The following is a 17,547-nucleotide window of genomic DNA, read 5'->3' on the forward strand; positions in this document are numbered from 1 at the left end:
ACCTTGTACTGTCTTTCCACACCTACCTTACACCCCAAACATATATGGCCAGGAATCCATGGAAGGAGGACTGTGCTTGAGAGAGGCAGCTGTGTGACATGAGAACTGACCTGAGTTTCCCCAACTACTCAAGGCAGTGGAGACTCTTGGCATATCCAGCCTTGGAAGGCAGCCCTGGGTGCTTCCCCCATGGTTGAGGCAGTGCTCTGGGGTCCGAGGGTACCCTGTGCTGTGGATATTTGTGCCTGGGCTGCAGCTCCATTATCCCAACACATTCAGACTCCGAGGAGGTCGGGTGTCAGGGTGAGGCATGCAGGGCCAGGACAGCCTGTCCCAACCCAATGAACCCAGAGTCCCAGCTCTAACACAGGGATCCAGCTTATCAGGAGCCCATGTGATTCATTAGTTAATGTGTAAAGCATTTGGAAAGTGAAAAGCCAATTAGAAGTGCTAAGTTATTTCATCTCTGCTGTAAAGGAAGAAATGTGAAGCCTGAGGAAAAATTCTCATGCAAATATTCTAGGGAGGCGTGTGTTGTGGAATTTAACGCAATGAATAGGCCCCATTGAAAGGCTATATCCCAAAAAGGAGGCCACTGATGAAAGAATGTGCCTTTATCCTCAATAAACAAATAGAAAGGTAAACAAGGGGTGTGAGAAAAGTGGACGGGAAGAATCATTGCGAACTCCTGTGAGGTTTTTGAAAATCTCACACTGAACAATAGGCTCTGGCCTTGAAACTGTGTTAGTAGAACCTTCAAGGTCTTAGACTCATTAGGAGGCCTGGGAAAGCCTGTGTCCGAAAGGGACCTCTCCTACCTAACGTGACGGGGCCTTGGTTAGAAGGGAAAGCAAATCCCTCAGGCATGGGACTTTCACAGGCAGGGGCTTTCTGGAGAGTGGGAACACCACCTGGACGGCCTTCTCTCCTCTGAGTTCACACTGCAGGGCCAATCAGCTCATTTTCCTGTTCTCTGAACTCTGTTGACTCAAGCTCAGCAATACCAGGCTCTTTTCTTTTGCAAAGGAAGCATCTGGTTCCAACTTAAAAAAGAGAAACCCAGAACCTACTGCTGACTGTGTGATAAGCACCTGGGAGGACACCCGGAGGGCACCATTTCACAGGGTTACGGGGGCCTACCTCCTCCAGCTCAGCCTTCTCAGAGGCCTGGTTTTCCAGGAGAACGCTGACCCAGCCTCCTGGAGCTGGTCTGCACACAAAACTCCAGCACTTCTGCCCAAAGCCTGGACTCAAACAGAGGGCTGAAATGAGATGATCACTACAGCACTCATACACACAGCATATGTGTCCCCTGGACACATAGGGAGCAAGTGTGGAGGAAAGGATCTGTAAGGGAACAAGCAGCAAGAGATAGAAGGAGTCAAGTATAACAAAAGGCGTTGAAGAGGGCATGGACCTGATTGGGGAATGGGAAAAAGGGAGCATGGCGCACATGGTAAACAGTCTACCCGCTGTCTATTGCCCCTTCTTTCTTGGGGGCGGTTTTGTTTAGGGAGGACAATGTGAGCAGTTTTAGGCAATGAGACCTAAATAGAAGTTTGCTAAAAGGAAACAGGGAAGGAGCATGGCAGGGTCTTTATTCCCTAATATAAGAGGAATAATGGGGAATGATAATGGGTATGATGTCCGGAGCTGCAGCAGCCATCTGTCAATCAGAGGTACCAAGCATGCAGATACTAAGGCTGCTAGAGCAGAATATGAGAAAGAGCATGGGCTCCTGCTGGCATCATGTAGCAGCCGAAACACTGCCAAGAACCACTCACTGGCAGATTTGTTATGTGAAAAAGTAACCTGATTGGCTTCAGCCATACTTAATTGGGTTCTCTTCTATAGGTAGATACTATTATTGCCTTCATTTCATAGATGAGGAAGTGGAATTTTTTAATTTTTAAAATATATTTTTATTGATATTAGAGAGGAAGAGAGAGGGAGAGAGAGACAGAAATATCAATGATGAGAGAGAATCATGGATCAGCTGCCTCCTGCAGGCCCCCTACTGGGGATTGAGCCTGAAACCCAGGCAAGTGCCCTGATCGGAAATTGAACCTTGACCTTCTGGTTCATAGGTTGCCACTCAACCACTGAGCAACACCAACCGGGCAGGAAACTGAATTTTAAAGGTAACATGTCCAAGATCACTCAGATAAATGGCATAGCTAGGATGTGAAAACAGGTCTTCCTACTCTCTGAGTCATGCATGACATTTTCTTTGTTCCCCCAAAGAAATCAGATCACAAATAACAAGTACATTTCCCTTAGTATCCTGAAACTTCTACTGATCAGAGCATTATTATCAAGACCCATCTAAGGACTGGAAGTTCTGAAGGCAATTGTGCAGTTGATACTATGGCTTTCTGACTACATTGCAAGGCTATTATCAAACTCTGATCTAATTCTTTTTAACTCTACACCAATTCACCACTTATTTTTCAACCTTTTCCCCAAATTCATTTTCTGTCCCACTTTTCCCACAATCCCAAGGGCTAATTTCATGGATACCAGATTTTTAGTCTTTTTCTTTCTTCCTCCATGAAATCTAAAATTTTCTGTGAAATCTCCTTATTTTCCACTTCTCCATTGCTACTGATCTTATTTTAACAGAGTCATGGACCACTTAATGATGGGGAGAAATAAGAAATGCACCATTAGATGAGTCTGTCCTGGTGTGAACATTACAGAGTACACTTACACAAACCTAGATGACATAGCCTAGTACACACCTAGGCTATATGGTACATCACCATTGCATATGTGGTCCGTTGTTGACTGAAACATCGTCACTTAGCACATGACTGCACTGGAAAGCCAGTAAGAAGAAACCAATATTTATCGAGCACCTATTGTGTGCCAGATTCCATCTAGGCACCTTAATTCTTCCAACGGTCACCAATTTGCTTCAACTAAGAAACTTGCCCAAATCTTTTTGGAGCAAGGCAAAAAACAAACCAAAAGGCTAAAACCCAACTAAAATGTGGTTAAAGATGACAGGATTACCGACGTATTAAGAACTGAGAGAAAAATAACTGATGCTCTAACTTTGTCCAGAAGTAAATTTTGTGGCTGAGGACGTCTAAAACATGCTGCCAAATTAAAACTCGAAAGACAAAGGTCTGTTTATTGAAGAATTTATTTTAAGAGTGTCTCATAGCCTGTCAGTGAGTCAGCTGCCAAGTGTATGTGAAGAGAATGTGTCAAGAAATTATAGGCTGGTGTGGGAGCTGGGAGCACTGCTGCCCACAGGAGTTGGGAGGGAGGGGAAGCAGATTGTGTGAGTAACTCATCTCACGAGGTGTTGCTTACTCTTCACCACTGATGACTGGAGCTGAGAACATAAGAGAAAAAATGACCCAGCCTCGCCTTTCCCTTCAGATTCTGGGGGATACATTCGCTTGCTGCCAGTCCTTACCATCCTCAGAGATTTTGTTTCTCCTTGGGAAGTCTCTGCTTCCTTGGGGAAACAATTTAGCTTAAGGGGAGAATGGTATGTGGGGAAGAACTGACATGCCCAATTGAATTAGGCTTTGGGGGTACCTCTAGGGCAGATGTTCAATGGAGGAATCCGTGAGGTTATGATCTTGCAGCAGGGCAGGGTTAACCTAATTTGCTAGATGACTGCTTTAGATCCTGCATTTGGCTGGTAGGTTCTGCCCATATCCACACAGCTGCACATAAGAACATGCTGGGAGGCTTGCCCAAGTCTTTCCAGACAGGGTGCATGGAGGGTAGTGTGGGCTCTGGAATCAGCAGTGGGTTTGTGTCCTGGCTCTACTGACTCCTGGCTGTGTGGTAGTGGGGAAATCACTTCCTTCTTTAAATCTCAGTTTTTAAATCTGTATAGTGGGGAAAATAATAATAATGGCTCTTCCTATCTCAAAGGGTTTCCCTTCAGATTCTGGGGGATACATTCTTAAGATCAAATGAGAAAATACTCTGTAATCTAGGAAAATACTATTTAAATATGAGTTTAGTTATCAACCAAACAAAAAAAGCTATCATTTAAGTGTTTAATAGATGTCAAGCATTTCATTTCTTTACATTAACAGAATTTAAGACTCAAAACAACCATAGGAGGTAAAACAAACTAGGCTATGGGAAAACTGAATTACAAAAACAATAACAACCAAAGAAACATCATCTATGTGATGGAATAAAGCTCCGACCAAGATCTGGGAAAAAAAAAAAAAGAAAAAAAGCTCACAATCTCAGCTGCTCTGCTATCTGGTCTCTGGGTGAGGCTAGCTGTTCTCACAGATGCAGACTAATATCATTAGTAAAGGTCTTTTTCCCAGGCAGGATGAGAGAATGAGCTCAGTCTTGATTTTACAGATGCATGAACTAATAGGCAACTGGGGCAGGTCTTCAGAAGAACCAAGCAAAGCAGGACCCAATTTCTAGGCTTCTAATTCCTTGATGTAAGAGGATGAGTTAATCATAGACAATCTTAAAGAGAAAATGGTCAGCAAACTTTTACTGTAAGCAATTAATGATGCAGAGAGTATTTGGGAAAGAAAAGTTTCAGAGACAGACTGGTTCAAATCCTGGCCACCTCTTTACCACGAGACAAGTGTACTCCTCTCTCCTCATCTGTAAATTAGGGATAAAAACACCAACCTTGAGGGCTCTGAGTCACAGAACCTGGCACAGATGGGTGCTTAACATAGAGTACCTGTCCGACCAATTTATTTTTTTCAAAGTCAGGAGTAAATGGAGTTTTATCTGCCATTTCCCTCCAGTCTTGGGAGTTTTTGGCTGTATGGGCTTGGAACTAAAATGCTCAGGTGCAGGTCTAACTAGAAGGGGAGGACACATTCCCCCTGCCCACCCCCCACAGACCCCCCCCCCCATGGAAATATGAGTTTCTTGCCTTTGCAACTTTCCTGCTGCTCCTTGAACCTCTATGTGGAACCTAACCTCCTATAGGCAGGCAGCTCAGGTCAGGGTGGGGAGGAGAGGCAGGGAATGGCTTCAGCTAATTCAAATGCAATCTCAAGTGAGCTTATTCAGTGCCCTGGGTGAGGACATTACACAAGGAGGGGTGTTTCTTGGAAATGAGCGGTGAAGGAGCTGCTGGCTGATACACCAGCAGCAGGAAAGAATTCTGATTTATCTGCTTGGTCCAGAGAAGACAGGACTCAATAGGTCTCTCTTTGTAGGATGGGCTAAAGCCTTGTCTACCAGCTCATGGATAAATTGGCAAAAATGAAAAAGGTAAAATGTTTAAGAACCAAGATCATATCATGAGACCAAAGTTAGACAAGGACAGAAAAATGATCTAGCCTTTTCTTCCCTTTCTACTCTCAGGAAAGTTCTACCCAATTCTCATTATTGTAACTGGTATCATGCTCATTATTATTGTCATTGCCATTACTATTGATCTGTTTCCTCTGCTAGACTTGGAACAACTTGAGGAGAACTGTTCTTCCCTGCATTGGGTAGGTATTGGGAATATAGTGAAAAACGATGAGTGAGTGAGGAAAGGGACATAGGAAGAGCTCTGCAGATTGCCTATGTCTTGGTCTCCCAGGCAGAGTTCCAGGATGGCAACACACTAAAATGTCTCCATATACGCCACCTTCCCGTGTTCCTTGTGCACCCCCACCAAAGGCGGAGAATGGGTGCCACACCCATTATTGAGCTCTAGGTCAGCTGGTTTGCCGCACAGTGAAGTGTGTGGCTTGTGCCTACATTTGTAAATTTCATGACGCAAAGGCAGTCACACTGCTTGCAAGTCAGGCAGCTAAATGATTTATTAAGCAAAGGTTACAGCACCTGTGCCTTTTTGTCAACAAATCAGGCCCATGCCATGCCAAGCGATTCTTCTAATAACCCAAATGGTAATTTGGTTTTAAATAGCATTTCAGATACCACAATTCTGTTGACGCAGAACAGTGATAGATTTGGGTGGCAGGGAAGAAATGCCTGTTTTTAATATTGTTTGCACTCATTTTTCATTTTAAAGAATTAGTCCTCGTTGAAGTTCTGCAGGTTAAGCATTTTATTTGAGCATTTGATTAAACTAGAACCTGAATCAAAATGAGTTCTTTGCTCAGTCCTTCTGTGTGGGAATTGGTATTCCTATTTATTACCTGATGATGAAATATTAACATTTTTTTCCCTCTAAATAAATGCCTCCTCTTAATGGCTCTTGTTTTCAGGGATCAGATTAAATTATGAGATGCAATTGAAATGGTCATTGGCTTTCTGCTGTCTGAAATGATGGCATGTTCTCTATTATATCCTTCAGTGGGCGTGCAAAGGACGCAGATAGTGTCCAAAGTGAAGTAAATGCTCGATGCTCCAGAGACCTTCTCTCTGTTAATATCAACTATCATGGGACAATACTGGGAAATGAGATTTGGGGTGGGATCAGTGGTCGTGGTTTCTCAGACTTGATGGGTGTTCTCGAGGCTGTGGGGAGGTGGCCACCCCCCCCCCCATGTTAATGAGTTACCAAATGGAGGGGGAGGAGGGAAATGAGAGACAAATAATGATAGTAGCCGAGGTAGCAGACGAGTGAGGCGGAAGTGTGGGATAGATAACTTGGCAGGAATATTAGAACAGAGCCGAATGCTGGGGTGAGATATACAATGCAATTGGAAGGCATTTTGAAAGAAAACTACCTTAAGGCAAGGCTAAAGAGAAGGCAATTCTGTCTCCGTGAAGGGAGGAATTCTCTGGAGGAAAAAATAGACTGGAAGGGAAGGAGGAGGAAAAATGGCTTTCAATTATCCATGTTATCTTTCCCTACCAATCATTACAGATGATGAATAGGTGCAATAAAAGCCAATATTCAATTTTTTCCAATTTACATGGAAAGAAGGCCATAATATATTGTTAAGGGGAAGAAACAGCAGGTTACCAAACAGTGTATGTAATATGATCTCATTTTTGCAATGTATTTGTTGCATAGAAACAGTCTGGATGAATTTATACAGCAATGTTAACAGTAGGACTACAAGTGATTTTTATTATTTTTCCCATCTGTATTTTGCCACAATTAACATGTATCATGACTGTAATAAGGAAAAGTCATTATTTTAAAGCTTCCTTATGAATCATTTAGATTCAGCCAATAAATGCTGACTACCCACTATGTGCCGGGCATGAGAATTACTGCTCCCGGAGAGGTCAGCACACTATTACAGTGGATCCTGTTGGTAAACAGTCCACTTTTCTAGGCTGTTTTATAGAAGTTTAGACTCTTAAGAGGTGAAAGGGCTGTTGGAATTTATTTAATGATTACATTTTTAAAAATTTACCATCTTAACCATTTTCAAGTGTACAGTTCCATGGTATTCAGTACATTCACAATGTCGTGCAACCATCACCACCACCATCTCTGGAATTGTTTCATCTTGCAAACCTGAAACTTTGTACCATTAAACAATAACTCTTCATTCGGCCCTCCTCCAGCTCTGGCAGCCACTATTTCACTTTCTGTGTCTTTGAATTTGACGACTTTTGGTACCTCACATAAGTGGAATCATATAGTATTTGTCCTCTTGTAACTGGTTTGTTTCAGGCATAATGCCTTCAAGGTTCATCCATGTTGTAGCATACTGCATAATTTCCTTCCTTTTAAAGGCTGAATAATATGCATTATACCATTTTGAAATGATAGCTACACAATAAAATGTATATGCCAGATTTTATCCATTTATCTGTCAATGGACACTTGGGTTGTTTCCACCTTTTGGCTATTGTAAATAATGGTGCTAGGAACCTGGTATACAAATATCTTTTTGAGATCATGCTTTCAGTTATTTTGGGTTTATACTAATGATTAAATTTTAATACAATCTCAGATTTAAAAGCAGGGAATGTGCCAGAAGTATTCCTGAGAGATGAGCATGTGTCTCTGAATATCAGGGCAAGGTGCTCACCAGCTCATGAGGCAGTGCAGTACAATGGTTAGAGGGCATAGGCCTTGGGAAACCAACAATCTCTTTAGAACTCAGTTTCCACCTCTATAAAGTAGAGATAATTATATCTATCATGTTGGGTGGCTTTGCAAAGGCTAATTAGATAATTTACCTAACATACTTAGTACATAAAGTGAGTAAATTTAGGCTATCTATAATAAAAAATTCTTTTCTTGTAAAGAAAGGTCTTATAATAAACTGGTAACTGTGTAATTAAAATATCTATTCATTCAAGTTCTATCCACTAAAAAAAAGCAGAGACCATATCGAATCCACCTTTTATAGGTTGATGCTTCAGACTTTGAGAAGATTTCCACTGCGAACTGGTCTTTGGGAGAAAGAAAGGCCATTTTATTTAACATTTGTTTATGGATTTATGTGCAGGATGTCTCTTCTGCATTTGTAAAGCTCAAGTATCTGCTTGGTGACTCTTCACTTTTTACTTCTCCAAAGACAGAAAGCAAAATTTTGTTTTCCCAGAAAACTTTTCCTGTAATTCAATTAATACAAATTTCATGCCTTATTAACAAAAGGGTCAATACAGAAAAAAAAAATACAAGCTTGCCTAGAAAATTAATAATCTGCAGGCCATGTTCAAATTATATCTTAAAAAATTCTTGTAAAAAAACCCCCCACAAAACAAAAATCCCTCCTGGCTGGTGTGGCTCAGTGGTTGAGCATCAACCTATGAGAGGTCAAGGTTCGATTCCTGGTCAGGGCACATGCCTGGGTTTTGGGCTTGATACCCAGTAGGGGGCATGCAGGAGGCAGCCAATCAAAGATTCTCTCTCATCATTTATGTTTCTATCTCTCTCTCTCCCTCCCTCTTCCTCTCTGAAATCAATAATATATATATATATATATATATATATATATATATATATATATATACATACACACATATATATATATATTAAAAAAATCCCTTTTCTGAACAAATGTCTTTTTAAAAAGCAGCTTTTTAAAAAAGTATGTCATTATTTTTACTATCTATATCTATACATGTCTAACACTTTAAATGGTTCCAGAATGTGGTTCTTTCTTTTTTAAGAAGAGTTAATATATACTCCAGAAAATTAAAATATTTAGAGCACATAATTTTTACTTCAGGACATATATATATCTATACCTCTATCTCTATCTCTCTCTATATATATTTATAGAAAAAAAGACTACTCCATCAGCACAGTTTCTCATAAGATAATTGGGGATGGCTTTCTTCAAGCCAAATGTGGCAGGTGTCACTGTGATTAAAAAAAAAAGAGAGAGAGAGAGAGAGCATTTAAGCTTCGGTCCCTATGATGCCAAATATTTAACAGAAACTAAGAAATTCAGTTCCAGATGCCAATATTGGGTCTACATGACATCATTCATCCAGATGCATGAAAAATCTGGATTTTTAAGAATTGAATTTTTGTGGTCAACAACATGGAGACCCAGTTTATGGGTTAAATAAGGCATTTGTGAAACAAAGCCATGTTGCAATGTAACACATTTTGATGGTAGACAAACACAGTGAATGGAACACAGTATTATTTCAGTGCTGTGAATCACTACTTCTTTTAAAAAACACTACGTAAAATACACATAGGACATTTCCAAACTGCATTTTTGAGGTTTTTGATGAAGTAACCTGAGCACACTGGGGCTTTGAGAAAAGAAATCATCCATTATTACAGCCACTGTCCCCAGTTCTCCCCTCCCATTGAACTTGAACGTGTGAACCCAAAGTACAAAATGAAACGTTCTATTTTAATGCATTCGAGGTAATTATTCAAATTCACCAGTTAAATATTTGAAGGTATGGGAAAGTAAGCAATAAACTTGAACAGTTTTATGGGAGGGACTCAATAGGCAATGTTAATCCCAGATGCCATGTACCGGCCTGTTTCAGGAGAAACAGCAGAAGTGGGAAATTCAAGAGTTAACCTTCTCTCCTTCTCGTTCCCCCCTCCTCCCAGCTGCCTCCTCTGAGGCTGTACTTTCTGTGACCCTGCTTCAGTGTAGGGAAGGCTTCAGATGCAATGCAGTTTAACCCGTGCTGTCGACACAGCAATAAAGTAAAACCCTTTATGGAGAAAGCACATGAACCCAGGAAGGCAACTGTAGCCCATTCACAAGCACCTGGTCAGAGTCTGACAAACAAAGATGAGCAGTTATAAATCTGGCATCTGGAGATTACACACCCAGGCATATATATGCACAAAACATCCTGGGGAAATTTTTTTCAACCACCATGCTGAGAACCTCATAGAGAAAATATTTTCTTTATGTCAATTATGATAATATATGGTCACACTCCAATTTGGAAATCAGAGAGGAGTTTCTTTCAAAACTTGACTCTAATTCTATTTCACAAACCTCTAAATATCTGTCTCTACAGCCACTACCTTGTACTACAAAAGTCTTTCATGGTTTCTCAATGGGCAGCAGCCATTTCAAAACTTTAAGAGATTTCTTCTCCTTGACCTAAACTAGCACAAAACACAACTTTCTAGTGAAAAACAAGCTCTAGATGTCCTGGCATACTCTTTTCTCAATCACCTACCTCAATATAAGACATTATACCCACCTCCATCCCCTCCTACCCCTCTGCCCCTTGCTCCCAATACCAGTGTAGCCAGGAGCAAACATCTCTGGTTATTTTCTGCACCAACACCAGCAACTTAATAGGGCTCACAAACCCTTTATTTTAGAAAGTTTGCCAGGTTCCTGGGGACCCTATAATGAATACAGAAGAGTGGCTGATTCCCCCATTCCCAGCATGCTTTCTAATGTCGCTGGCAGCCAGAGTTTATATTCCAGGTTCGGTAGGGAACTACTGTCTCCTTGCATGTAGACAGACTCCTAGCAGAGGAGACACACTAGCTAGCACTGGGGAATCTTTCTTGCCATAGTAAAAGCGGTTCTGGTCCAGAAGCCCTCCTCTTGTGCTCCCTCAATACAAGAAGCAAAAACTGCAGGCAATGTTTTCCATGATTTCTGAGAACACATAGAAATGTGGCTGAAGGACCAGGACCGGAGAGGAGGTTGGGAGGAAAGGGGACCAAAACAGGGGCTGGGAAATGCAGCCTGTTGTGCGGAGAGACAAGTTACAATGCACCTGATGAATAAAACAAGCTGCACCACATACAGAAAAGATGAGAGCGGCCCACCTGTGTCTGTTGAGGGATATTTACAAAGCTTGGATCCCGTGGTCCAACACTGACGAATCGGTTTGCGGGGGAGGTGCTGGGTGTCGAGTAGGCTGTGAAGGAAGGGACACATGCGTTCAGGAAGCAGCACGAGATTGCACACAAACAACACCAAAACACACAGTCTCCGAGCCGACGCAGCTGATCAACGAGGAAATGTGCAAACACTGTAGCTAGCAAAGGGATCTGGCTAGCAAGGGCATTTTAGACAGTAAAAAAGGGAAGGGGTGTTGGCTTCCAAAGACTGTTGGAATAAAACGATGTCAAATTGGTGCTCAGATGAGCTCTTTTTTTTTCTTCCATCATACAAATCAGAACATGCAGGACATTTGCAAAGTATACTTTCTGAGTTCAATACAAGCTCTGAGGTCAGAAAGAGATCCCTAGTTTGTAGAGCACAGGGAGAAAGAAATTAGGTAGGAAGGGCAGGAAAGCAGCTCATTTTACAATCTTGCTTTTCACACTATACACTCCAAAAACAATCATGAAATGTTCCTGTGCCTCTATAGCTAAATAGCGAAGAGGAGTCTTCACAGAAGGAATTAATGGGTTCCCCAGAAAGGATGTGGAAAACCATTTAGAACAAGCGGTCTTTATAGGCCCAGGAGAGAACCTAGAATCTTTCTGATGCCTAAAATGTGCTTGAAATATTAACATTTGTAGTCTTCCGGTCCTAGAACCTTTCCATTCTGGCACAAACTTTAAGAATGTCACACTGGAACCTCAGACCCTACACTTCAGTTTACTATTATTTTCACAGTATCTGGAAATTTTGTTGTTGGTTTTTATATTTAAGAACTTCACTCTACTTTAGTGCAGAAGAAATTCAGTGGCTTTGGTGTTTCATTGGCTCATAAATCCAAATGTACATTTTTTCAGTGTCCTACAACTTCCTTCTTTATAAATCCACACTCTTTCTTTGACTTATTCACACTCTTTCTTTGTACTAGAATTTTTACAAAGACCATTGCTTAATTTCAAATTTCTTAACATTACTTGTAAAAGGCCTAAGTTTTTTGGACTGTCTCTAAACACACATCATCTAAAAGATGAAAAAAATCTACAATTTTAAAAACACAGATAATTGAGGGAATAATACCAAATTCCTTTCCCAGATTTGTTTTTCCTTATTGATATCATCATCTGTTTCTCTTACTTTGAACACTGTGTAGACTTGTTGTTTCTCTTGTTAAACACATCTAGAAATAAAATTCCCACCAATCTGGCCCAAGTTCTGTTGGTCATTTCTGGGAAGAGCTAAGTCACCCACTCAGATCTGGGACGGTCATGTGGTGTGGCTGTGTCAAACCAGCACCGAATGGAGGATGAACACGAGGTTCCTCTGGTATCTGCCAATCAGAAAATTTTTGCTCTAGTAGTGTTTGTGTTAGAAGGAGTGGTTCAGTAATAGCTTTATATCCAATGACCTAAATGTATGATGATGTACTGTCTAGCAATGTGAATCTATTGATTTCCTCCCTGGCCCATCCTATGTCAAACCAACTTCAACAGATTTAGGAAAAACTTCTTCAGTTAGCCATTCAGTAAACACCTCTCACTCACTAGTATGGGGGAAATTTAATTTTTTCAAAGCTCAGTGAAATACTCTTTATTAATTGCTTCATTTAGTCTATTGCTTTGGTATGCTTGATACACTTTAGTAAGTCTCAACGGAAAATTTTATATTGAAAATGATGGACTATAATTACGTCGTAGTGAATTTATCTGCTCTTAGGGCACAAAGAGAACATGGGAGAGATAAGGGAGAAAGTTAGTAGATGAAATGACCTATTAACCTTGTTAGTGGTTATGGGGGGGGGGAAAGCATTCTTTCACACGTGAGCAGGTAGATAGGTTGAGAAGAAACAAAAAGGCGTGAAGAAATGCTAAGGTGGTTAATGACAGATGCTGAAACATGAGTGCTTTGTTTGATGGTCCTAGTAGAACTGTGTACACAGACCTGCACAGGTCATCACAGACAAGTAGCAGGATTTCCTGTGACATTTTTACCACATTGGTGACATCAGAAACAAGCATGCTGAAAGGTACCAGGATACATAGCATCCATTCTCTCTCTCTCTCTCTCTCTCTCTCTCTCTCTCTCTCTCTCTCTCTGTGTGTGTGTGTGTGTTGAAGATAGTTCTCTATTGAAAATAGTGAATTTACTAAAACTGGAAAGGTTTGTATTGCAACCCTTTCTCTATTTTTGTCTGACCTAAATGTTGGGATTTGAAAGAAGGTTTAGCATACAAATAATTTAGCCACTCAAAATTACTGTGAGGCTGACAATAGTATATTTTCCCTCCTTCAAGCATGAGACAAACCTTGCAGGCTGGTTTCAAAACATCTCAGAAGGTCTTTAATGCTCTCCTAGTTACTTAAACTGCTCCAAAGTTTATTCTGGTTTTTAAAAAAGAGAGCATTGGTGAGAGAAGTGGTGATGGGATTGCATCTTTTAAAAAAGTATATTACAACTACAAAAATCTGTGAATCACTGAGTACTCAAGTTATCAGATGGAACAAATGGTGCCCAGGGAAATTTATTCTATAGAAAGCTACGTTCTGGGGAAAATCAAGGACACAGGAAAAACAAGGGAAGGAAGAAAGAAATTCTGACTCATCTTCCATTATTGTAGCTACAACAGGCAGAGAGTTCACTATAACAGGATGTAGTTCCATAAATGATATAAGTTGCATCCGAGTTTCCCAAAGGATCAGTGGAATAAGGGAAGTTCTAGTGCAGAACAAAAACCTCAAATGAAACTTTTTATTAAAACAACCACTTACACCATCATGAATCAATTATACATGCACAGCTAAGAGCTTTCAACATGAATATAAAGTCAAGTAAAGGGGGCAGTGTGGTAATTAGTTATATACAACTGTGTTTATGCTATTATATCACATTCATAGCTTTCTTTATTATAATCCTTGCCTTATTTATAACAGCAATAATCAAATGCTACAGGAAGAGCTTCAGGAAATCAGGAAATCCAGAAAATAATTTTCTGGGAGGATTTCTGCAGGCATTTTTTTTTAGGATTCTGGAGGAAAGATTCAAGGCATTTGAAGATTTTCTGATAAAGTCAAGAGGGAAATCAATTTGCCTCTATAATTTCACTATAAAAGTCCTCATGGCAACCAGGACTATTAGAAATCAAATTATTGATTTCTTGGCTACTTCTGAAACAAAGTGCTTGTTGATGTTTTGTTCAGCAGCCATTTTACCTACAGGAGCAATATCACCATGGACCATTTTCTTGACATTATGGAAGAACATTCCTATAAGAATCTCCCACCAGCTTTTATTTACACTAATCTGATCATGTTTTTCCTCTCTCTAATGCATTTCTTCACATTATCCACGAGTCTTAGTTTGGCCTAAACCACATGGTAAATATCAAAATTCCAAACCAGAATTTGATCCACATGAAGAAAACCCCAGCCTTCTGTGTTACCCACTTATATGTATTGCTAGTTCTATACATAATCCTTCACTTAGGGTAGCGATTTTCAACTGGTGTGCCACAAGAATTTTAAAATCATACAATACCTGACTATTTAGTCAGGGGCACTGACCTCTCTTCCCTTACTGTCAAACAAAAAAATGACAACAGCCAACACAACAATCACCATCTGTTGTGAATGGATCAAAATAATAACTTTTTTGGGGGTCAGATTGGCAAAAAATATATTTTTTGGTGTGTCGCAGAATCTTAGTAATTAGTTTATGTGTGCCATGAGATAAAAAAGGTTGAAAATCGCTGACTTAGGCAGTACAAGTCCTGGTTAGTATGATCAGCTGAGGGAATGGTTCAAGAACAGTCCTTTCTTTATAAGCAATAGTTTTACAGGACTTCTGAGAGTGCTGGAGTCTATCTCTAGGGCAGTGATGGCAAACCTATGACACGCGTGTCAGCACTGACACGCGTAGTCATTTCTGACACGCGGCCGCTGAGGCGGCCGCATGCCGAGGAAGAAACATTTGCTGCTCCTGAGGATGAAACATTTGCGACTAGAGTCTTGGAGTTAGTTTTTTCCTCAAAGTGACACACTACCAGAGTTATGCTCAGTTTTTTGGCGAAGTTTGACACACCAAGCTCAAAAGGTTGCCCATCACTGCTCTAGGGGATTGTAGAGAGGGCAGGGAGAGTGGCAGTGATCACCCATTAGCATTGCTCTTTCTCTTTCCCTCTCCTACTCCCTCTCCCCCTCTTTCTCCTTCTCTCTCTCTCACTCCGTCTGTGCCAGGCCCTCTACTGAGCATTATGGCAGATACAAAGGTGAGTAAGACACACTGCTTTCCTCAAAACGTTAGAGTCTAATGGGGTGAGATGAGTACAGAAAATGAAAATAGGAGGACCCAGAAGTAATATAAATAAGTCTGTGGAGTGTTAAAGGACAGAAAAGTAACACCTGGCAGGAGAAGAGCAAAAGCTTTACAGAGAAGACGGAGATGGCTTCAGAGACAGGCTGGAAAAGATGCGTTGGCTGACAGGTTCGGATGGATTAGCGGTCACAGAGGAAGCAGCACAAGCAAAGGAGCAGAGGTGGGAATCGGAGGCATCAATCGTGGAGGGGAAGGAAAAAACAGGAGACGTTGCAAATTACATTTTGCCATATAGTAAGGGAATATAACAATTTAAGGATCAGAGACCTTACTGTTTGAACATGGAGGGTGGAAGAATAACCAAAGACACAAATTTTCATTCTAAACACTCTAAGACAACTAGTCGTCTTACTACTCTAAACCTTTTCCCTTTATATCTCAAATATCAATATACCCTCACGTGTTCCCTTGTTTCAGTAATTCAGACATATTCACATGTGGGGAATTTCCCTCTAAAAATAAGTAGTCAAACATTCAATTGCACTCCAATAGACTTACTGGGATTCTACTACCTTCCCAGGAATGTGCTAGTTATTAGACAGAAGTAATCAAACCATGTTTAGGAATGCAGACTTGGACAGATCCCTGTGTTCAAATGGTAATTGCAGTAAATGTTCACCAGGGACACCTGAGAGTGCATGAGGCAGCATTCAGCTGCAAACTGCAACAGTGAGATGACTAAGTACCTAACGAAAATAATTTCTAGAATCTTTTCTTAATGCACTATGGTGTTCTTTAAAAAACAAACAAACAAACAAAAAAGCCCTATGAGAAAACATCCATATCTAAAAAAAATGCAGAAACTGTTAGAAAATAAATTGACTGATTTCTAAATGAAAGCCACTACCATGGAACTCACTGAAGAACTTCAACTGCACTATTTCTTGCAAGGTCACAAAAGAAACGCTGGAGGATATCGGAGTTTCTACCTTCAGAGAAACCTATTGGTAGTGACAAGTTTACGGGGCCGAGTTAGCATTATTAATATCATTATACAGCCAAGGGAGCACAGCCCATGTTACATATGATCCAGTCCTCAGAGACTTAGAAATTCCCATGTGATGGAATAGATGTAGTTAATATCCAGATGTTTGAAATCCAGGAGATAACCACACTGAATTTCCATTATTTTGATCACATCTGTGCAGTCAGTTACCTCATTCTATAACCCCTGCAAATCTTTTGTCTTTAAAAACAAGTTACCAACAACAACAAAAAGGCAGCCCTCAGGGCAAGAAATTAAAGCCTACTTATCGCTAGTGAATTATTAAAGAACAACATACCCATGAGCTATCTTCCTGAATTCTAACTTTAATATATTAGCATTACTTAACATGTATAGTAACAATTTACATGAAATGTCTAATGTGCCAATAGTTCACAAAAATCATGATGAGAATCAATTTAGCCAGATGGCCTTGCTCTGCTGGGATTTCTATATACATTAAGGATCCTCAGAGCAAGGTAGGGGTTCAAGCAACATCATGATTTGGGGTAACACATGCAAAAAGGAAGGCACAAGACATTTCATGTGTGCAGAGAGAAGGGGATCTGAGCAACTTGTAAACCGGTGGCACTTTGACCTTATGTTACCAAAATCTGTGTGATAAAGAGGCACTTTACAATGAGTTCTTCCGGTACCCAGTCTACTTAAACTGCCTATAAGGGTTTTTTTGTTTGTTTGTTTGTTTGTTTTTTTTTAAAATACATTTCATTGATTTTCTACAGAGAGGAAGAGAGAGGGACAGAGAGTCAGAAACATCGATGAGAGAGAAACATCGATCAGCTGCCTCCTGCACACCCCCCACTGGGGACGCGCCCGCAACCAAGGCACATGCCCTTGACCGGAATCGAACCTGGGACCCCCGAGTCCGCAGGCCGACGCTCTATCCACCGAGCCAAACCAGTTTCGGCTGTAAGGGTTTTTTATTCATAATAATTTTAAAGGGTAAGAATACAGTCTTGTTTCAGGTCACTTAAATTTATATCTGATGGCTTATCCAAATTCTAGAACTCATTT

At 40.6% G+C, this 17,547-nt stretch overlaps 1 protein-coding gene across 5 annotated transcripts in view; it reads right to left on the reverse strand.

Moving 5' to 3' along the window:
- Window positions 1-17,547, reverse strand: part of NFIA (nuclear factor I A) — a 366,953-nt gene that overhangs the window by 25,751 nt on the left and 323,655 nt on the right. For 2 of the 5 annotated variants that reach the window (XM_079776638.1, XM_079776636.1), the window contains exon 11: window positions 11,099-11,190. The exons of 2 other annotated variants lie outside the window; for them this stretch is intronic. In XM_079776638.1, coding sequence (XP_079632764.1) covers window positions 11,099-11,190 — 92 coding nt within the window. Of the gene's footprint in view, window positions 1-10,690; window positions 11,191-17,547 lie in introns of those variants that run through there. One more of the 5 variants, XM_079776637.1, reaches the window with a different exon arrangement.

This window comes from Cnephaeus nilssonii (assembly GCF_951640355.1).
Source record: "Cnephaeus nilssonii genome assembly, chromosome: 7".
In the NCBI taxonomy this organism is placed as follows: domain Eukaryota; kingdom Metazoa; phylum Chordata; class Mammalia; order Chiroptera; family Vespertilionidae; genus Cnephaeus; species Cnephaeus nilssonii.